Source organism: Chiloscyllium plagiosum, unplaced genomic scaffold (genome assembly GCF_037043375.1).
Source record: "Chiloscyllium plagiosum isolate Xiang-an unplaced genomic scaffold, Cpla_swu_hap1 HiC_scaffold_25, whole genome shotgun sequence".
Classification (NCBI taxonomy): domain Eukaryota; kingdom Metazoa; phylum Chordata; class Chondrichthyes; order Orectolobiformes; family Hemiscylliidae; genus Chiloscyllium; species Chiloscyllium plagiosum.
This window is the reverse complement of record NW_028270163.1, coordinates 14,038,212-14,062,202: the sequence shown is the minus strand read 5'-3', so window position 1 is coordinate 14,062,202 and position 23,991 is coordinate 14,038,212. Positions and strand designations below refer to the sequence as shown.

At 41.0% G+C, this 23,991-nt stretch overlaps 1 protein-coding gene across 2 annotated transcripts in view; it reads left to right on the top strand.

Moving 5' to 3' along the window:
• gas7b (growth arrest-specific 7b) overlaps nucleotides 1-23,991 on the top strand; it is a 456,796-nt gene that overhangs the window by 332,201 nt on the left and 100,604 nt on the right. For both annotated transcript variants that reach the window (XM_043714439.2, XM_088000468.1), the window contains exon 5: nucleotides 5,775-5,828. In XM_043714439.2, coding sequence (XP_043570374.1) covers nucleotides 5,775-5,828 — 54 coding nt within the window. The remainder of the gene's footprint in view (nucleotides 1-5,774; nucleotides 5,829-23,991) is intronic.

Sequence of the window (23,991 nt, the reverse complement as noted above, 5' to 3'; positions counted from 1 at the left end):
CTGTCAGAGGGTAGTGAATCTGTGGAATTTTTTTACTGCAGAGGGCTGCAGGGACTGGATCGTTTAAGAATATTCAAGCTTGAGACAGAGGTTTAAGCAGGAAGGAGGTTGTGTTATGCAGAAAAAGCAAGAAAGGGGAGTTGAAGATTATCCAATCTGCTATGATCTTATTGAATGGTGGAGCTGACTTGTTGGACTGATTTGGCCGCCTCCTGCTTCAACATCATGTGGTCTAATGTTGGTCATTGTTATATAAAATAAAACCATCTGGCTCACTATTTCCTTTGTCATTTGTACCTGGTCTGGCCTGCATGTGACTCCAGATCCAAGGCAGTTACAGTTGACTGTTCTAACTGTCTACTGAAATGGCCACTCTGTTCATAGAGGGATTAGGGATGGTCACTAAATGCTGGCCCAGCCAACAGTGCACACATCCCATGAATTAATAAATTAACAATGATTAATCCCTGGTGTGCAGAAGTAACAATCCAATAATGCTCTCACTATATACATTTAATATTAATTTTAATACTGTAGGCTCAGCTAGCTTCACCAGTAGACCATTAAACACACAACTTCAGGGTCATGGGTCCGTGCCCAATGTTGGGCAACTAATTCTTTTTGATGGGCTCTTGTGTACAGTGGAAGTGTCCCTACCTCTGAACAAAGAAGCCTGGGTTCATGCCCCATGTGCTCTAGAGGTATATGATATCTCTGAACAGGCTGATTTCGAAAATATCAATAATGAACATCTTCCATTGAGCCCAACGTGCACCTCTGCCTTTACTAGTTAGCTGTGTGGTTAAAATAGCCAGGCTGCACACCTGTGAGTTTCTAGAAAATACCATCTGTGGTAGGATGAGCACCTTTTAAGTGACCATGAGTTGACCACTTAAAGACCTCTATTGGCCCATGAATGGTGTAAAATTGTGGTGGGGACTTGTTGGGGAGGTAAGTGGAGGAAATGGCATTTTATTCCCTCTCCCTCCATCCCCACACGGAGGGGCTTTAAAATCCAGTCCTGTATTTCTAACTGGATCTGGGACCTACTGGCAAGGATAACGTGTTTCAAACCACCATGCCACAAACATTAGTCTCCAAATAGTAGCAGTGCAAGTGTGGTTCCATATATCTCACAACAGCATATCATTGTGCAGTCGATCTGTCAATGTGGAGGCATTGTATTATTAGAACATAGAACATAGAACATAGAAGAATACAGCGCAGTACAGGCCCTTGGGCCCTCGATGTTGCGCCGATCCAAGCCCACCTAAACTACACTAACCCACTATCCTCCATATACCTATCCAATGCCCTCTTAAATGCCCATAAAGAGGGAGAGTCCACCACTGTTACTGGCAGGGCATTCCATGAACTAACGACTCGCTGAGTGAAGAACCTACCCCTAACATCAGTCCTATATCTACTCCCCCTTAATTTAAAGCTATGCCCCCTTGTAATACCCGACTCAATACGCGGGAAAAGGTTCATACTGTCGACCCTATCTAACCCCCTAATCATCTTGTACACCTCAATCAAGTCACCCCTAAACCTTCTTTTCTCTAGTGAAAACAGCCCCAAGTGCCTCAGTCTTTCCTCATACGATTTTCCTTCCATACCAGGCAACATCCTGGTAAACCTCCTCTGCACCCGTTCCAATGCCTCCACATCCTTCCTATAGTATGGCGACCAAAACTGCACACAATATTCCAGATGCGGCCATACCAGAGTCTTATACAACTGCATCATGACCTCAGGACTCCGGAACTCAATTCCTCTACCAATAAAAGCCAGTACGCCATATGCCTTCCTCACCGCACTATTTACCTGGGTGGCAACTTTCAGAGATCTGTGTACATGGACACCAAGATCCCTCTGCTCATCCACACTACCAAGTATCCGACCATTAGCCCAGTACCCCATCTTTTTGTTATTCTTCCCAAAGTGAATCACCTCACACTTAGCTACATTGAATTCCATCTGCCACCTTTCTGCCCAGCTCTGCAGCTTCTCTATATCCTGCTGTAACCTGCCACATGCTTCCTCACTGTCAACAACTCCTCCGACTTTCGTGTCATCCGCAAACTTGCTCACCCAACCTTCTAACCCCTCTTCCAGGTCATTTATAAAAATGACAAACAGCAATGGTCCCAAAACAGATCCTTGCGGAACACCGCTAGTGACGGCACTCCATGAAGAAACTTTGCCATCAACTACTACCCTCTGTCTTCTTCCATCCAGCCAATTCCTAATCCAAACCTCCAACTCACCCTCAATGCCATATCTCCGTATTTTCTGCAGTAGCCTACCATGGGGAACCTTATCAAACGCCTTACTAAAATCCATATATACCACATCTACCGCTTTCCCCTCATCAACCTCCTTCGTCACCTTTTCAAAGAATTCAATAAGGTTTGTGAGGCACGACTTGCCCTTCACAAAACCATGCTGACTATCCTTGATCACATTATTCCTATCTAGATGTGCATAAATCCTATCCCTTACAATTCTCTCTAAGACTTTGCCCACAACAGAAGTGAGACTCACCGGCCTATAGTTACTAGGGCTATCCCTACTCCCCTTTTTGAACAAGGGAACCACATTTGCTATCCTCCAGTCTTCTGGGACTACTCCTGTAGACAAAGAGGACATAAAAATCAAGGCCAATGGCTCTGCAATCTCCTCCCTTGCTTCCCAGAGAATCCTAGGATAAATGCCATCAGGCCCAGGGGACTTATCTATTTTCACCTTTTCCAGGATTTCCAACACCTCTTCTCTACATACCTCAAAGCCATCCATTCTACTTATTTGTGCCTCAGTATTCTCATCGACAACAATGCCCTGTTCCTGAGTGAATACTGAAGAAAAGTATTCATTCAGTGTCTCCCCAATCTCTTCCGCCTCCACACGCAACTTCCCCCTACTATCCTTGACTGGACCTATTCCTACCCTAGTCATTCTTTTATTCCTAACATACCTATAGAAAGCCTTAGGGTTTTCCCTAATCCTATCTACTAAGGACCTTTCATGTCCCCTCCTTGCTGCTTTTAGCTCTCTCTTCAGGTCCTTCCTGGCTACCCTATAACTCTCAATCGCCCCAATTGAACCTTCACGTCTCATCTTGAGATAGGCCGCCCTCTTCCATTTAACAAGGGATTCCAATTCCTTATTAAACCACGGCTCCCTCGCACGACCCTTTCCTACCTGCCTGACCGGTACATAATTATCAAGGACACTCAATAGTTGCCCCTTGAACAAGTTCCACATATCATTTACACTCTTGCCTTGGAGTCTACTTTTCCAAGCCACACATCCTAAGTCATGCCTCACCGCATCATAATTTCCCTTACCCCAGCTATAATTCTTGCCCTGTAGTACACACTTATCCCTCTCCATCACGAGTGTAAAAATCACCGAATTATGGTCACTATCCCCAAAGTGCTCACCTACCTCTAATTCTAACACCTGGCCTGGTTCGTTACCCAGAACCAAATCCAGTATGGCCTCACCTCTTGTTGGCCTGTCTACATATTGTGTCAGGAAACTCTCCTGCACACATTGAACAAACACTGACCCATCTAACGAACTTGAGCTATAGCTTTCCCAATCAATATCATTATTGTGCCAATGATTTACGATTGCACAAGTTCCATTTCAAACTCCAATCTGAGTTTTGCTGGTCCCTTAACCAAAGCCTATATCTACCAGCCAAGGTTGATAGCATAGCAGTGGTCACTTTGGGACCCCAAAAAATGAGGATTGGGTTTTGAGACAAGGAAGAGCCAGCTGGTCTGCTGTTGCTTTGCCTTTCAAAAGCATCAAAAGAGACGTAAAATCAACATTAGAGCCATAACAAATAACAGCTTTTCTTCAAGTCTCATGTACTTTTTTTAACTCAAAGCAGGCACTTAAGAAGCAGAATAATGATTTCTATTTGCCTATTTATATGCTAATCCATTAATGGGCCCACTGAGAGGAACGTTTATCTCCTTTACAAACTGTTCCAATTGAGTATCTGAACTGATGTCTTAAAGGGAAATCATCCCAGATTTAGAGAAAAATATATGCCAGCATGATGTTTGGAAAAGGATGTTATGTCAGCTTTTTCAAATGAAGCAAAGACCTGTTTCAGTATTTAAAACTAAATTACCTTGTCCTCCTCCTTCCCTCCCTGCCTCATCTTTGGTCTACAGATGGCGTGTTATGCTAGCTATAGTTCTAGCAAGACTGGTATACTCTCCAATGTTGTACCAATATAACTTCTCAACGATCCTAAACACTGAATATTTTTTGTCACCACGTTCCTCCTCTTACGCAGTTCCTTGGGATCAAAGGTGGCTTGTTTCCACTCCAGTTCAATGGCTTCTGCAATTGTTAATCAGTCCAGTGTGTGATCTGCAGATTTTGCCGCGAGTTGGAGATGGTGGCTTCAGCGTATTCAAGTCTTTTCTCCCATATCATTTGGTCCACAGAACTTGTGCTGTCTCATTAATAAAGTTTAATTAATTCCACTCTCCTTCTGTTTGCTCACAGTCCTACAATTTCCTTTGTGAACTCTCAGTACAATCCAATTCTCTTTCGGGCAATGCCTTCCTGATAATTATCAATAGAATTGAATTGTTTTAATGCAGTGAGTTCTTCTGTCTGGGTCTTTTAACAATTATCTTAATTCAGTGTCCTCTAGTTACTGACACATTGGCCATTGGGACTTCATTTGCTGGTAGAACAGTGTGAATATTGCTCAAATGAGATGTGTTGCTGAAGTTTGTTTCACGGCTCACTAGAAATATAGACTGCCCAGTGTAATACTAAGTGGTTATTAAATCAGAAGCTCCCTACTTATTTCTGGTCAGTGTTTCAGAATTGAGTATAAGCAAAGGTGATGGTATGATCTAACAGCTGTAGCATTGAGGAGGTTGGAGAATTAGTAATGTTCAGGATGAAGTAGTTGACTACAGTTGATGTCCCATGTATAAACGTGTAGCATTTCCAGGATAACTGGAGGTTATGACTATATTGAATAGTTGGAGAAGATAATGGGGACTGATCAGTGTGTCCTGACCATTGTCACCTTTTTTTTTAATTATTTAAAATAAGAGCAAGGTAAGCTGTGCAACTGGGAGCACTGGCTTGGGATTTGTGCATTCACTGATGTGTGAGAATGATATCTGGCATGCTGTATCAAATCATCAGGTCACAATCAACTGAAACTGACTCAAAAAGCTATTAATTATTTGAGTGCAATGAGCTTATCAAAGCCACTAAATAATTTCGAGTGGAGCATGTACGTTTTGGAAAGGCTGATGAGTGCATTCCTTGCACATTGGTTGTGATCGAGAGTAGGGGTACTGGGAAGGACTGGATGAGAGTACGTTATAGAAAGCTCTCTCATTCCGAAACAGTGTCGGTTTTGGCAGGGAAGCAGTTAATCAGAAGAAGCCAGGCATTGTTGAAGAGTACAGATATAGGGAAGGGGAAGGGAGAATTTCCTGTGTCTCTAGTTAATATCCCACATCCCACTGGCATTTGTGCACTGATTCGCCTGCTTTTGCCATGGCCACTTCAGGCGGTCACTGAAAGCTCCGTTTGTCTCACCAACCAGATCCAACGAGTTTGAGTCACAAGTCGCCAGCCGGGAGGTTGGGGGGGGGGGGAAAAGCTTGGATTAGAACTGGCTTGGAGTGAGCTGAAGAGTTGAGCCCTGACTTTTTTTTAATGCTGTTTCCCTTCCCTTGAGCAGGATGACTACTGACACTTCATTCTCTGTCCCTCAGAGTCCAGGCGTTGGGTCACCCACCCGAAGACAGAATAAAGAAAGCACCATCACGGTGAGTACGCTGCTTTTAGAATACACTGGGGAATGGAGAAAGGCCACCCCGCCTCCCCCCCCAAAAAAATCAACAGCAAGGCTTGTTATTAAAATAATCTCAGTGGTTTGTTGTTGCTATGGTGACAGAGCTGAATTGAGTGGGAAGAGCGGAAATCCAGAATTATTTACAAGTGCTGAGAACAGTCTACTCCATTTCCATATCTTTTAGGAGACAAATGTTTTATTTCCAAACTCCCTGTTTTATTTTCCCCCCTTGTCAATCTCTGGTTAGTCTAATAATTCTGGTGATACATTGTACCGGGAAGCCAAAAGAAGTATGTAATGGAGAGACTGTGTGTGTGTGTGTGTGTGTGTGAGAGAGAGAGGGGGTTGGTTCAGTGTTACAGTTTCTGAACTGTGGGGCACAAAAACCTGCAGTGAGCAGCTGTGCTTCATGCTATTTGTAGTATATTAACCATGTGCTTCCCAAGCTGTCTTGTAGTTTTGGTACTACAAGTTCTTGTGCCAGTGTTTGCTCCTGTTTAAGGAACATTTCGGACTCCCATGAGTGGCACCCAGCTAGACTCTGCCCCCAGCTTAGCCACAAAGCAATTCTGCACTCTGCAGTTTTCAGTGAATTAGAATTAGATTTTATTGTCACGTGTACTCAAGTACAGGGATACAGGAGTACAGTGAAAAGTGTACAGAGTCGCCATTCTCCGGTGACTTTGTACCGAGAAACAAAATCTTAGGGATAAATTATAAAAATAAAAGTTAAGGTTCATTACAGTCTTCCTTGTTAAAATGTGGGCCTGGATCTGGGCTCTTTCACTCCGATCCTGAGACCATCTCCAGCACAAAGTGGTTGGTTAGCCTTGAGTCCCTTTGCCGCTACAGAACCATGTTGCCATTATTGGCTGCCATTTTTGTCTCAACCAACAACAACGCCGCCGCCATAGGCCTGTGCTGGGCCAATCTTGGCAGCGCAGCCCACCCTGCTCAGGAGACCGCATGCTGCGCTGCTACTCTGCTGCCAACTTGACTCCACTTTGGAGACCACCTCCGACAAGATCACTTCATGAGGGGATTTTAAGCTGTTGTGTGTTGCTTTTTAAAGCAACACCACTTTGCTCTAAGCACTCATGCCATGGTTCAATTTTGTTTGGGAGCTGGCAACTCCCTGTCTTAAATTTTGGTGTGGCAGGAAAAGGAGAATTATTGGTATTTATACTTCAAAACATCCCCAAGCATTGTTTAAAAACATACCTTTGTTTTGCAGTTTAGTCAATATAACAATGTAGGAAATAGGAGATGATTTGTGCACAGTAAGTTCTCACAGTAAGTCATGTAATCGTGGCTAGATAATCTATTATAGGGATTCTGAGTATAGGAGAGAACGACAGAGTGTCACAGGGTTTCTTTTACATCCACCCCTGAGAGAGCAGGCCAGGCCTCTGAGAATTAGCATCTCTGACATTGTAGCATGCCCTCACACCTGCCCTGGAGAGTCAGCCCAGAGTCTGTATGAAAAGTAAGCCACTAGCACCCCATTGCAACAACATCTAACATTTGTATATTTAAACACTGCGCATTCATGTGCCATGACACTTGAGGGGCAGATCTGTGAGCTGATGAAATATATGCAGCTTCAATCAATTTAATGTGGGTGACTTGTCAAGTTGCTGTTATCATTAGGTTTGTACTTCACTGAAACCACAGCACCAAGAACAGCCCTTTTCAAACCCCACGTAATTCAAGATGGGCAACCAATAAATATAACTGCAAGTGGGCCCCCTTTCTGTTATACTGAATTCAGTTTGCACACTTCATTGAACTATGTCTTCAGGATCAAAAATAAAAATCTCTTTCCAAATGGGAATATACATGCAACAGGCCATTAGTGTAGTTATGCTTTAAGCTCTCCCCTACATAGTAAGGCCAATATTTTGTCTACTTGATAACTTAGTGCATAGTTCCAATTACTTGCTTAACTATTTCCACAGAACCTTTCTAACAGTTGCATGTTATCTACACAAGTGCCTTCTGTAAATGTACAATTATTGCTAAGTATTGATTCCCACTTACCAGCACAATTTGATCATTAAAGGGCATTCTTGTGAGTTAATTCTCTCATCAATCCTTTGACAGTGAGCCTTGGGAGTGTGCATCAAAATTCTTGCTGTGCCTTCCTGGTAGGTGACGTTCTGTGCAAAGGTCATGAAATTATAACTTTAACTCTTGAACTCCTGTGACAGTGGGGTAATAAGCACTGTTCAGTTTTAAATAATATACACCTTGGATCACCAGGGACCTGGGTTCAATTCCACCCTAGGACAACTGACTGTGAGCAGTTTGTTCTCCCCCTGTCTGTGTGGGTTTCCTCCGGGTGCTCTGCTCTCCTCCCACAGTTCAAAGATATGCAGGTTAGGTGGATTGACCGTACTACAAGTTGTCTTAGAGTGTCCAAGGATGTGCTGGTTAGGTGGGTTGGTCATAGTAAAAAAAACTCATGCAGGATTATGGGGATTGGGTGTCGATGTGGATCAGAGTGGGATGCTCTTTTGAGGGTCAGTGCAGACTCGATAGTCTAAATCGCCTCTTTCTGCACCGTAGGTATTGTATGGTTCCATGAGCAGTAAGTTTTGCCCAGTGCCCTGACCAATATTAATCTGTCCACCAACACCCAAAACTGAAGCACAAAAGTGCAACAGTGTGGAACCAAAGTAAAACAGAAAATACTTGGATTACTATTTGAACCCATGAACCCAGAACATTTGTCTGGGAGTTTGATATGCTTGTGCATTGATGTTACCATAGGACTGGTAATCAGGGAGCATCTGCGGAGACCAAAAAAAAATCTGTTGTGTTCTGTATGTCAGGATACATTTACAAGATTTGCTCATGATCTGACGATATAACAGTCTCATTCTCCAACTTACTCTAGGTTACTTGAGTCATGGCACTCTTTCTTAGTATGCTCCTCTATTGTAAGTTGCTAGCCTATTATTGGCCCAGACACTAGCATGACTGAAAAAATGTAATGCTTTTGCACAATGCTTAGTTATATTCAATATTTATTGGATTCTTCAATACTGTGATATCCTCACCCATGGAAGATAATGTAAGCATTGCTACATCATTTCTGAACCTCCTGCTGGTAGAGGTGAGCTCAGACAAGATGTTTCTGACCACATGCTATTAATTTCCTTTCTTGCTGGTTGCTGCCTGACCTGCTGAATATTTGCAGCTTGTTCTGTTTTTAACTCTAAGCATGAGAACTGATTTTTTATCATATTGCTATTTTGGAATGTTGTCATGTGCAGCCTGGTTGCCCTGTGTTTATTACAACGGGAAGTGCACTTTAAATGTAGTTCATTGGTTCCAAATTGCTTTTTGAGCTTGCCAATGGCTGTATGATGATAGTTTTGTTTTCCTTTTGTGGAGGCGTTTATTGTTTCTTGAAGTTTGGTTGACAAATTTTGTGCACTTGGTTATCAAGGTATGTACTCTCCAGTACCTTGCCGGAGTGTGATATTCTGCAGGGGAGAGTCTGGATGTTAAGAGTTGACATGATGTTAAATTCTGAAAAACATCCTTGCTGCATTCTGATTGTGTTCATAGCCCAACTGTTTGCACACTGAAGGTATTGAATTTGGGACAGGCGCTTTCTCTAAAAGTGCTTTTCTTCCTGGCCTTATGGTACTGAGGATTGTGATAATGATAATGCTGCTTTTGCCACAAATCAGGAAACTGCAGAGTTAACAGTTCTGTATTGCTCAGTGATTTATGGTAACCCACAAAAGGTTTGGAGGGATATGGGCTAGGACCAGGCAGGTGGGACTAGTTTAGTTTAGGATTATGTTTGGCATGGACTGATTGGATTGAAGGGTCTGTTTCTGTACTGTATGACTCTGATTTCCAGGGAAGTTAAAAGATGGTAGCTTTATTACTTGAACGTATTTATTCTACAAAATCTATGGATTGCCAGCTTTGCTGGAAGTGATTTGAATTTGCACGAGCCTAACCCTTGGACCGTAATATTACCTCTTGCAGTTTGTTGGGAGGGTTAACGTGCAACTCTGGACGGTATAAAGCATCTTGTGTCCAGCTGTCTGTCCAGTTTGGCAATGAAAGATATTCTGTGTACTGCAGCCCACCCTGTTGTGGGTGTGTTTCTGGCTCTGAAACTTTTAGCTTCATAGAAACTCTGAAAGAACCCAAACATTCATTCCAAATAACGGTTATATTGTAATTACAGTGCACTCAATTTTACCACAATACTCGATGAGTAATAGATGGCTGGCAGTAACTTAAAAGGCTGTCATTCATTCAATCAAATGATTCCATTAATGCCATAAATCTCACGACCATGCCTTCAGTAGAGCTGAGACATTGAATTGCAGCTTCTATCTTTTATGTTTTTAAACAGATTTAACACAGTTTGGATTTACCAATTATTATCATAGTTATCAATTATGTTTTCATTGTGAGTACCTTTTTTGCATTTCAAGCATTTGATGTGGACACCATTGGATGTACAGCTTATCTGAACTGTAGCTTTTATACAACAAACTACATAAGCTGACTGCGGGACAAATATATACTCAGTATTAAGCAGAACTTCCTATGCATAATTATCTAACTTTGTTGTTCTGGAGCAGATTACAATTTTCTGAAATTTGCATGTTTGTAAGCTACAGATGACATCAACAATGTTAATGGAATACATGAGATTAGTGTTGTGAGCTCAGTAGAGAAGGGAACAAAAAAAAAATCAAATTAATCTTAATGAATTTTATGTCTGCATGAATCCACTCCATGTTCTCCTGGCTTTCTAATAGTAATTGTCAATTGGCACTCAATACTTTTGAGAAGTCAACAAGTATTTGCTTCAGCACCAACTAAAATATCATCAAAGACGCGCATTGTAAATGTCCAAAAATCTTAAGTCCTATACCCTGGCAAGCCTGGAACTCTGCATCTGAGCAGATTCAGGTAGGTATTATCTGCATACAGCCATGCACTAGATATCCCAGAAGTTCATTTTCAAAATGATTAAGTAAGCGAGCAGCAACATAGAACACTAAATTATTAGAAGTGCATATGACCCAGAAGAAGAATATTGTCTCATTCTTATGTGCTTACTGGTTTCACTCTACATGACTCAGCTCTGATTTTAAGATTGGTTGGTTGATCATCCACCAAGGAATAGTTTTCTTTGTATATCACATATCAAACTCTCTTAACAAACTGAATATCTTGATGAGATCACAGCTATCTAAATGACAGAAAATACAAACTGTTTATGTGACCTATCCTTACAATTAAAAATTTTGTGGTTGGCGTCACCATTGTCGTCATTAATTCTTAACCAGTTTTACTATGACACTGCTGCCATTAAATCCTCTGGTTAGTCTTGAACCCTTACTGTCTTTATACAATCTGCCATTTCAGCTGGTGTCTTATTTGTTTGTTTTAGCAAATGCACTGGATATAGGTCTTATGGACATGACAAAAAGTATCTTGTGATCCAAAGGTGGTGGAATTAGTTAATTTCCTCCTTGGATTAAATGTAAATTTCACTGGCATACATTACATATTCAATGACTTGAAGACTTCTATAGTTATCTGAAGTATGTTAGCTATTGAGTAAGGTACAAATGTATTCAGTTTTTAACATTGATGTTTTTCATTGTTTTCCTTGCCCTTTGGATGTTTGCCTCCTAAGTTCAAGTTTGTGTTAAGTTTTTAGATACATTTCAAAGCAAAAGGAAAGGTGTTGTGTTCTTCCATAGTCATTTGTGAATAATAGTATGATTGAAGTTCGCAGAAAGGATCATTTATTTGTTTATAGGTTCCAAGTGTTACTGACTGAGCCAGCATTAATTGCTTGTGTCTATTTGTTCCATGATCCTATGTGCTTGCTTGGGCCATTTCAGAAGACATTTGGTGACCTCTTAATACCAGAATTTTATTGAATTCCAGATTCCCAATCTGCCATGGTAGGATTTGAACCTATGACCCCTGAGCATATGCCTGGGAGTGTCATTGCTAGTGCAGTGACATTACCAAAGGTCCAGTAATCCAGAACACATGCATTTATATACATTTGTTCCACTGGTGAATGTTGGAATATGGTTTGACAAGAGCCATTGATGTTTTAGTAATTTTTATCCCAAATGGTTATACATCAACTAGTTAACAGTACGAGGCACCATCACTGAGTTAGATTATCTGCTCATCCACCATCCACCTCGGACCTTCATAGATTCCACCCTTAATGTTGTTTCAGCTGTGATTTGCCTAACTCAGCAGGGTAGTGAACAGTCACAAAACAATTATTCATTCTGTTTTGCCATTCAGAGAAAATTGATTGTTATTTTTACTCCAAATTTGCCCGCTTTTTGATCTATATGTTTTGTTGGTCTTTGCTGTTGCTCTTTTGATCTTGAAGATTTAATTGACCAAGTAGCCGTAGTCTTTTGGAAAATAGAATTCTAGATTTCAGTTGGCCTTTTTGTGAAGATGTGCTTTCTGATTTCACTCTACATGATTCCACTCTGATTTTTTTTTAGGTTGTTCGGGTGACGTTCACCCACCAAGCGATAGTTTTCTTTGTATATTACATACCAAACTCTCTCAAACGAAATATCTTGATTAGATCACGCCTCAACCATCTAAATGAGAGAAAGTACAAGCCACGCTTCTCTGACTGAAATGACTCCACTGAAGCCAGTAGCCTATCACTAAGTCACCTTGTATTACACGTGGAGATTCCTTGACACTGATCCAGTTCCCTCAGTGCCAGCCCTCTGAAGTGAATAGAACCCCTGTCTCTCCTGTTCTTATCTGTCAGCCAGGACTCCTTGATTTAGGGATGTTAATCTAGTCCAACACAATCTGGGATGTCCACTTGGCTGACCTCATTAAAATCACTACAGTCACCTATCTTTGTAATTTAAATGTTTAAGATCTGTTTGTGCGCTTATACACATTAATTTGTGAACATTCGGATGAGGAGTAGGAAGAGATCATTTGACCCCTCAGATCTGCTCTGCCATTCCTGCTTACCTTTCACTCCCTTGCTTATCAAGAGTGTATTCACCTTTGTCTGAAAAATATTCAATGTCTCTTTTTTTTATTTTTACTACTTTTTGAGGAACACTGCTCCAAAGATTCTCTGAAGAAAAGATACTCTGAGCTATCTTAAAGCTGACTCCCTTATTGAGTCATAGAGATGTACAGCACGGAAACCGACCTTTGGTCCAACCCGTCCATGCCGACCAGATATCCCAACCTTATCTAGTCCCATTTGCCAGCACTTGGCCCATATCCCTACAAACCCTCCTATTCATATACCCATCCAGATGACTTTTAAATGTTGTAATTGTACCAGCCTCCACGACTTCCTCTGGCAGCTCATTCCATACAATCATCCTCTATGTGAAAAAGTTGCCTCTGAGGTCCCTTTTGAATCTTCCCCCTCCCAAGTTAAACCTATGCGCTCTACCCCAGGGAAAAGACCTTGGCTATTTATCCTATTCATGCACCTCCTGATTTTATAAACCTCTATAAAGCCAGCCCTCAGCCTCCAACACTCCTGGGAAAACAGCCCAGCCTATTCAGCCTCTCCCTATAGCTCAAAACCCCTGACCCTGGTAACATCCTTGTAAATCTTTTCTGAATCCTTTATTTTAAACAGTGATGCCTAATTCTAGATTCTTCCATAAGAGGAAAAGTTGTTTCCATATTCAGTCTGAAACATGAAAGATCACCCGTGGTCTTGTTAATCAGCTTGTCCCTTGTTCCTCTCTAAAAGCTCAAGGATACAAGACCTAACATTTCTTCTTACGATAGCCTGGCCATTCCAGTTATTAGTCTGGTAAACCTTCTCTAGGTGAAAGTGAGGACTGCAGATGCTGGAGATCAGAGTCTAGATTAGAGTGGTGCTGGAAAAGTACAGCAGGTCAGACAGCATCCGAGGAGCAGTAAAATCGACGTTTTGGGCAAAAACCCTTAAACCTTCTCTGACCTGTTGAGAAGTCCTTCCTTAAATAACCAAACCAGTATTGGTACACTACACACTATTTATAGATATGGTATCAACAGTACCCGAAGCATAACTGCCATATGTCTAGATTAACCCCTCCACAAGAAACAATGGCATGTTATGAGCTCCCCTAACTACTACTGCTGTACCTGCAAACTAACCTTTTGCCAAACATACATTAGGACAGCTAGTTCCCTCCATATTTTGGAGTTCTAAAAGCTTCACCATTTAGATAATGTGATTTCTTTAATTTTTCTGGAAAGGTGGACAATTTCTCATTTTCCCATTTATACTTTATTTGTCAAATCTTTACCCAATCACTTAACCTAATTATATTTGTTTGTAGCAACCTTCTCCTCTTAACAACTTCCTCCATATCTTTGTTTCAGAAGTAAATTTAGTAAATGTCCCTTCTTTTCTTCTAAGCCATTTATACACATTGTAAAAAGTTGAGGCCCAGCAGTACTCCCTGTATCATACCACTCATTGCATCTTGCTAACCCGAAAATAACTGATTTTACGCTTACTGTTTCCTGCTAGTGAGACAATCTTCTATTCATACCAATGTATTACTCTCCATCATGAGCTTTAATTATCCACAGTGACCTCTCACTACTGTATTGTATTGAGGGCTTCAGGAGCCCAGAGCAAACTTGTCCTGGTCATAAATAGCAAATGGGCAGAGTTACTCTCATTGACCTTAAACCCATGGACAATAATTAAAAAAAGTCTTATCTAATGCAATTGTGGGATCAGAGCCTGGTATATCTATAATTACTGTGAATGGAGGCATTTAGTATTAATGGAGAATAAATTGTTTCACTTTGAAGGCTGAATGTGAAGACAGTTCTTGGCTTTGCCTCTCCTTAATCAGTTAGTTTGAAACCCAGCCTCTGTGTGGCATCAATTCGCAAAATAAAAGATACTGTACCCTTTCCAGAACTAATTATCTTTCCTTCAGTCTGGTTCCCAAAACTGAACACAGTGCTCCAGCTCAGGGCTGACCAAGGTGTGTACAATTGAAATATAACTCTTGAGTGCTTGCTGTCTGTCTGTCTGTCTCTCTCTCGCTCTTGCACCCTTTCTCTGTTCTAGTTCTGTTGAGATGAAGCTCCATCTTTTAATAGCTTTTCCGGCTTATGTTTTGAAGTTGTGCTCTATCTTTGAATGATTTGTGGGCCTGGATACCCAGATCCCATTGCTTGGTCACACCTACTGGTGTCACACCTTTGATAAATGTTCCAACTACCTTAAAGTGGATGACCTCCCCTTTCCCAAATTGAACTTTACGCGCTTTTTGTAACTTCCTACTCCCTGGCACATAATGCAATTTGCTGTGGTGATTGAAACATTCAGAGAGGCACAGGGATGTGCAAATAGAACAAGGTCATTCAACCTTTTGTATATGTTGTCTATTGACAGAAAAGTGTCTAGACACTAAAAATATGCTGACACTCAGCCTAAATTTCAGTATGACCAATTTCAGTTTGACCAATCTGTTGAATTCTTTGCAGAAGAGCAGATTATAGATAAGGGTGATGCAGTAGAGAGTTCGATATTAGATTCAAGTCTGAAATTAGAACTTCTCAAATAAAACCAAGAATGCAAGAAATACTCAGCATGTGCTGAAACTTCTACAGAGAGAAAGAGACTATGTTTCAGGATCATTCATCAGAACGTGAGTTTTACATTTGGGGTTGGGGGTCACAGCACTGGTGGCCATCTATGGACAAAGAGAAAACAGGATTTGAGGATCTGACATTATTACTGAGGTTACCAAAGACTGAGTAGTGGGGCCAGAAAAGACCTTGCTGGTGGGGTGGGCCACAATTTCTTAGGAGGAAGAATAATGGAACACCATGAAAATAAATGTTTCAATAGAATTAGGAAGCTGTGATCTGTGGGAACAAATATTACCAATCTCTAAAATAGAGATGCAAGTTAATCTGACCACAAAATAACCAAGACTTGAATTAAGTCCAAAGGGATTGAGTTGGAAGTCAGAAAATTTGTTCAACTTGCATAGAATCTCAGTCAAGCCGCACTTAAAGTACCATGAGCAGTTCTGGTCCAAATTGTAATACGGATATAAAGAAGGTGAAAGGTGACTGATCCAAATTGTAGCAGGTTTGAGAAATGTTCGACCCATGAGGAAATAGGGTCTCTTACTTCCAGAGAGGAAAAGATTGTGGCATGAGCTTGGAGACTGAGGATGTTTGAGATGGATACTAAAGGGATAGTTCTCATTACGAGGGAAATCAGAACTTAAGCTGTAAGTACAAGTGTTCAGTGGTGAATCCAACCAGACATTCAGAAAATGTCCTTAGCCAGGTCGTGGTTTGTAGGTAGAATAAGAAATCATTGAGGAAATTAGCATTGGCAGTACAACAACCTATGTATTTTTGTAGAACCCATAGCATAACATATAAAACATTCCAGGAGACTCAGCAAGAGTATTTTGGAATTTTGTCAATGCAGTAGGTTTGAAGATGTGCCTTTAAAGTGAGGTTCAGAGGCAGAGAGGTGTGTAGGAGACATTCCAAACTTGCAGCCTCGGCAGCTGAAGGCATGGCCATCGATGGTACAGGAATTGCAATTTGGAATGTGCAAGGAAGCAGAATTCGAGGGGCACAGATATCTGAAGGGATTAGTTGAAGATGATAACAGATAGGGAGGGGTGAGCTGAGTTGAGAAATTGAGTGATGTTATGGAGGTGGAAATTTACAATTATAAATGGCCCAAGTGTGAGATTGAAACTCATCTTAGGATCAAGTGTGATGTGATGGTAATGAACAGAATTGGCTAAATTTCGCTGTGAACGAAGAGGATGAAAGCAATATTGAGGAACTGAGTTTGGAGCAGGGACTGAATGATGCATTCAGTCTTTCCAATTTGAAGCAAGTTATTGCTCTGTCCCTAATGGATTTAGGATAAACAATTGGATAATGCAGCATTTATGCAGGCGTTGAGCGATCTGGTGATGGAGAGCTGGGTGTTGTCACTGTACATGCAAAAGTACCTGCTCTGCCTTTGAGATGATGTCAAGGCATAGGTTCGTAGAATCCCAAACAGTGTGGAAGCAGGCCTTTCAGCCCATCAAGTCCACAGTGATCCTCTGAAGAGCAGACTCACCACTTCATCCCATCCCTGTAACCTTATGTTTTCCATAACTAATCCACCTGGCCTGCACATCCCTGGACACTATGGGCAGTTTAGCATATCCAATCCACCCAACTTGCACATTGTTGTGACTGTGGAAGGAAACCGGAGCACCCATGGGAAACCCACACAGATGTGGGAAGATTGTGCAAACTCCACACAGTTGTCTAAGGGTGGAATTGAACCTGGGTACCTGGCAATGTGAAGCAGTGGTGCTAACCACTGAGCCGCCACAGATTATCAACAAGAAATATTAGAAGCAAGAAGTGCAGGGAACAGGAAGAAAGCCATTGCAAGTGATTTTCTGAATACAATTTGATGGGAATAGAGCCAGGTGAGAGTGCCCCCCCACCCCCCGAAGGAACGCAGAGTTCCTTGCAAGAGTGAGAATGCATTTTGGACATTGCAACAACACATTCAAGGGGAGGAAAGCAAGGTTGGACATGGGCAAATATTTAGCAAGGATTGAGGAGTGAAGAGATTTGTTTTTGAAGAGACTGATGATGATGATAGGTTTAAAGGAGTGGGGTCAGCATAGGAAGAGAACTGTTTACAATATCTGCTAAAATGGAGGTAAAGAAGGGAATTTGGTGATGGGTATTTCGGAGAGTTGAAGTTTGAGGATACAGGATATGAGGGAGGAATCAGCAGAAGGATGTAGTAGTGGATTGAGAGGAAGGTGGTGGGACCCAAACATCGGCATGTACCTGCTGGGCTAATAGCATTTGGATTTGTATGCATCAGTTGCATAACTAAAGCAGCATCTTTACAGTTACTTTTTAGGGGTTTTTCAGTACTTAATGTGGTGTGAAATAACTAGAAGTATCAAGGCAGTTGTAAATCAGAAGTGCAAAACTCAATCTATCAGCATCCTCTGAATACTGAGATTGATCTCAACTCTGTAATTCAATTCTATTTGTTGTTCTTTGTGTTACAGACAAATTCATTTCTCACTGCCATAATGAAACGTGACTTTGTGCAGTTTAGTGGTTTGAAAAATATTTTTTCTCAAATTGAGGTTCCCAGTTAGATGAATTATTCAACAACATTGAGACATTTCTTTATTTTTGAAAAACACCTTGTAATATAGAGGTTGCACAGAAGTGTCTATGATGGACTCTGAGGGCTCAGGCTTGCAAGATACCTCTGCTAATCCTCACATGGCTGTACTGTTTTCAATTTAAACAAAACAAAACACCACACACTATGAACCCAGTGTCTTGGAGTGAACTAAACTTGAAGAGATAGCATTGTAAGGAACCTTGGATTAACTATTTGAAAACCAGAAAGCTGTAGATATTGGAAATCAGAAGTATTAAAAAAACGGGGCTGGAGATAGTCAGTAGGTCAGCCAGTGTCTATGGAAAGTGGAACTGAGTTCAGATCGCCCACATGGTTAGTTATTTGAAGCTGTTTTGCTAAAGGTCGGAAGGTCACCCCCTTCCTACTACTACTTGGATAAGTTTGAGGATCTTTATGGGGCTGAGGTGGTGTATCATGAGGCCTTTCCCAGTTTTCCATTTCTGATAATTTGTGGTATTTACCTCCTCTACCTGTATGTGTTATTGGGTAAGTATTGTTGAGGTAGCTCAATCCTTCTATGTCTTGGGCTGTTCGAAATATGTATTGGTTGAGGGTACACTAATGTACAAAAGGAACCTGCTTCTGAGATAACAAGGCGGCTTATTGCATTATATCAATAAAAACAAATCTATTTGGTCAGGCATAATTACTAGTGCTTTCGGGAGCTGTACGGACGCATCTTCTCTCTCCAAAGCTAGAAGAGACCACCTTGACTCCAACCTCTAGATAAAGCCAATGTAACATTAAACACTTCAGAGCCGTTGTCTTGTACACCAGTTGACATAAATTGATATTGTTTCCCTAAAGGCTGGAATGAGGGGTGCAGTAAAGCATCTGCAGTATGAAGGTGGGCAATCTGCATGAAAGCCAACCTAAAGATGCAGGGGCTATTGGTTTCACATAGAAGCTCAACCCACATTGCTAGTGAAACTGACCTGTTCAAACTGAGTAGGAAAGTCTCCAAGTTAGAAGGTTGTGTGCCTGGACAGTTTTTAAGGAGTCCCTTTTTCCTGGGCTTTGCCTTCACAATGGAATACTGAGGAAGAGCCATTTAAGTTTAAGGGCATGAAGATGTCTCAGTGCTGTGAAGGGTTTTCATTGCTGAAATACGGGGCTGGCCCTGATGTAAACTACTTAGTGTTTCCATCACTATTAAGGTCACCAATCCAGCAGCACAAATAGCATCTCAGTCACACTGCCAGGTTACTGTGGATATTATCAAAGCTGGCAGCTGCAAACTGGCAGTCTTCGTGGCACGAAGAGCCGAAATCAGAATTGTCGAGCTTTTCTGTGATGTTGTGCAGACCACGGACCTCAATGCTGCAATGACATCTGTCATGTGTGTTTCAAATGTCACGCTTCATTACGGTGGAAGCAAACTGTAGGTTGCCATAGTAACAGATGCTCCAGGCGACACACTCAAGGCTGCAGTGTAGTTGGTAAGCTCAGGATTTACTCTCCACACTGACTAAACATTGCTGTTTTGTCAGCCATTAGGAGAACATTAACTGGATTTTCATTTATTTTTCATAGAGATGATTTTAATAAAAACTAACTTTCCCTCTAATATGCAGTATTTTCTCACTATCCTTGTAGCTAACTATACAGCTCACTGTCGACTTGTGTATTTTGCAGTTTCTTGATGTAAATGTTAAGAGAAGAAGAGGCTTAAAATCTGTGCTGAATTAGTTGATTTGAGACAAAATGGTGATCTCTCTACCTGGGGACTGAGGATTCAATGAATTCTGAAATGGTGGATGAGTCCAGTGTATGATCTTTAGATGCTGGGATGGTGCTGCTTTGAGGAGTTGGGCAAGTGGTTTGTTTGGAAGTTGGTGCATTTCCAGTAAGATGTTCTCTCTGCCTTCCTGAGAGAACTTGCTCCATTTTGGTTGGTCACAGGTTGGTGAACCCCACCCCACTCCAAAAGAGAAGAATCAGCCGGCAGCAGTGTTTGACCCCTCCAGGAATGCTTTGAGGACATTCCTAAAACACCTTCACTATTATCCTGTAAATGTCTCACAAATAAGGCATTCTGCTTGCCTGAAGCCATATTGAAATACCACAATGAACCGTATGGAGGTTACCATTGACCAGAAACTAAATAGATCAGCCATATAAATACTGTAGTTAAGTGTACTGATTGGATTGATGTCAGCCAGGTGGATCTCATAGAATGAGTTCCCTGATTGAGGCTGTTAACCTGGGTTTAATCAGGGAGCCCTGGTTGACAGATGTAAACAGTAGTCTCAGGTTATCTTCACTCTGAGAACAAATATTGTACTAGAGTCAAGGACTTTTCATGTGTAAATAAAGAGTGACTTGGTGACAGGCCACCAGCCTTCGTGGAGCAGGTCAGAGGGTGGGAATTCTGTGGCAAGTTACTCCCCTGCTATCATCCCAGGGCAATCTGCTTGAAAGGCACCTTATGCGCCAGATTTTTAAGATTCAGTTCCTTTCACCACAGATACACAGTGGTGGCCGTATGCACTATGTACAAGATGCATTGTGGCAGCTCACCGATGCTCCTTTGACAGCACCTTCCAAACCTGTGATCTCCACCAGCTAGAACAATGAGAGCAGGTGTATATGATGCCACCACCTGTAGGTTCTCCTCTGAGTCTCACACCATCCTGACTTGGAGTTATTTGTGTTTCCTTGCTGTCACTGGCTCAAAATCCTGGAACCCATCCTCTAACAGTATTGAGGGTGTACCTACACCTTAAAGACTGCAGTGGTTTAAGAGGCAACTCACCACCACCACCACCTGCAGGACAATTAGGGATGGGCAATAAATGCTCTGTGAGCCAATACCACCCATGTCCCATTAACTGATGAAAATGAAGGGGTGAGAGTTTTTACAGGCTTTGTGTAGTTGAAGGGATCGAGATTTGTAGCTGACAGTCCAGATGTTGCTTGTTTTGTGCTTCTGCTCTGATTGAAAGTTCTGCCAACTGTGCCAGATTGTACTGTTGTAATGAAGGTGAAGCTGATGGCATTCACCATTGTTATTCTATCAACTGACCATAATATTAGGAACTTGGACATAAGAATAATGTGGAATTCTAGAAGTAGATATAGTTAAATATATATTCTTCTGTAGATCAAGTAAGCTGTAGAGGTTTGCACAGACGTTTGCTAACTCCGTTACACTCATGAAATGATCAGAGCTTCCATTTTAATCTTGTTATAGAATTTGTGAAAAAGGTATTTTCATTTGAAAATGGTAAACTGGGTTTTTAATAGTGAGGTAACTTCACAATGATTATGAAACAATAACATGAGCCTGGAAAATAATTCTATATTGGTTAATTCTACATTGGTTAAATGACACCACAATTTAAAAAAAAAAAAATCCCTATTTTAAAAATCTGTCTTTATTTCAGCATTCATCTTAATTCCATCATCCATTTATCTGAAATTTTCAATTAAAATTGATAACACATTAACCATTTAACTTCCAAGTTTTGTGTGTGTGTGTGTGTGAATGCTTCAATGTTAGTAGTTACTAACCTTGGTGAGATCACTGTTGCTTCATTGCCAAGATATTCTTCTGACCTGGCGCCAGATTGAAACTTCAGTTGGCAAAGTGGAAAATTCTCTCACCACAGAAGTAGTCAAATATTTATGAGCAGCTTTCACCAGGAATAGCATTAAGTGCTTTTGGTGCTGACTGCAAATTCAGGTGAAAACCATGGCAAATAATTTTGTCTGAATTTCTAGTATGTTGTATTTCACTTTTTAATAATTTGGTGATGGGACAAAAATATGAATTATAAAAGTAGATCTTGACTATGTTTACATTTATAACTGTCCAGAAATTCTTGCCAAGCCATACAATGATATATAATTACTAGCCCAGTAATTTTGACATTTTAACTGTAAAATTTAACTTTCCATCTCCCAACTACACTGTTAGGTGTATACCGCATCAGATCAGTACCACTAGTGTATTCAATTCAAATAGGGATATATGAATAAAATATATAAGGAATATTCTTAAGTTAATCAACATTAAGTGTTTTACTGGTAGCTTAAAAGGAGATAGAAGTGAGACACTCTTTAATGTGAAGAGGTTGCAATCTCAAAACTAGTACAAGATCACTGTTCCCCTGTTTCCTGTACAATGATTTACCTTGAAATGTGGTCACTGTTCCTGTGTGGATAAATACACATCAACCTGTATGAAGGGCTGTTCTTACAGCTTCCAAATAATATTTTCTTCCTGATTCTGCAAATGTATTGAACATGAAATACTGCTTTAGGACAATGTGTAATGAATTTAAATGTATGGACAAAATTCCAGCTCTGGCAGGAGGGGATAAACTGTTATTGTTGGATTATGGTCTGAAGTCACTGTGTCCCAAAGGGAATTGCATGAAGTTTTGCCAGTCAGTTGCATAACAACATTGCCTTTAATCTCCTAATTCAATTGTATTGGCTCTGCCAACTCCTGCAGTTGTCAACTCATGATCATTGTTCCATTCCAAATGAATCTATCTGAAACCTCTTTGCCATCTTTGAACATCCCAGGTGACATCTGCTGTAGGCATACTTTTTTTATCAGGTGGTTTAATGCCACACCTGAGTTGGGATTCTCTACTAGTTGGTACAGGAGAAGACTGAGTAAAGAATGGCCTTCAGGCGCAAGCTTCCATGTTATAGAACCATAGAATTCTTCCAGACCTTCCAAAAACCATCCCACCCTATCCCTGCCACTCTGCATTTACTGTGGCTAACCTACCTAGTCTGCATATTCCTGGACGATATGGGACAATTTAACATGGTCAATCCACGTAAATTGCACATCTTTGGACTGTGGGAGGAAACCTGAGCACCTGGAGGAAACCCATGCAGACACTGCGAGAATGTGCAAACTCCATACAGACCGTCACCCAATGCTGGAATCCAACCCAGATCCCTGGTGCTGTGAGGCAGAAATGCTAAACACTAAGACACAATGCTGCCTTGAAGTTACTGTATTGATTATACTGTATATTATAAGAAAATACTAAAATAGATGATAATCATAGATACATCGTATCTGACTTATAGTTTATAGTAGTTAGGGCTAAACTATTTTCTCATCCATGTGCTCTCTGTTTCTCCCAGAGAGTCTAACTGTGGTGTTTCTTTCATTGTTCTCACTTCATAGTGTTCTAACTCCAGCCTCTGAGGTATTTAAGGTCTGTGACATCATCACATTTTTACTCCAGGATCTCCGTTTATGCAACTGAAGCTTTGACAGGAAGGTGCTAATATTGACAGGATCATTGTCAAATCAATCATCATTTCGGGTGAAATGTTAAACCATGTTCCCCTGGGTGGTTTCGGTACACCTTGTAGGCAGTATTGAAAATAAAGAGGGAACTCTCCTGATCTGTTGGCCAATATTTTCTCAGCACATCTTGTGCAACCACAGAAATGTGGCTCTCTTTTCAGAATGGCCAGATGTGAGATGTGCTGACCACGAGGAGTTTGGACACATGAAATGCTCAACTCAGCAGAAATCCAGAGATTCTTGGCAAGTCTGGGCACATCAATAACTAAAGTAAACATAGATAATGCTTCAGCAAGTCTGGCAACATCTGTGCAGATAAAAACAGTTAATATTTCATGTGCTCTTCAACTTATTGCATTTTTGATCGATAATGCTAGCAGAATGCTGTTTTTATTTAAAAGATATCCAATTTTGTAACAGGAATGCAAAGTAGCTGTCACGCTTCAGTTATACAAAGCCCTGGTTATGCGAAGCCTGATATTATGACCACTGAGGGAAAGATATGTTTGTCTAGAAAAGATTGAAGCTTCCATTAAAAAAAAAATGGTACAGATACAGAGATTCAAATCTGGCTCCCTCAGGAGCAAGGCTGTATGGATTCCATTGATT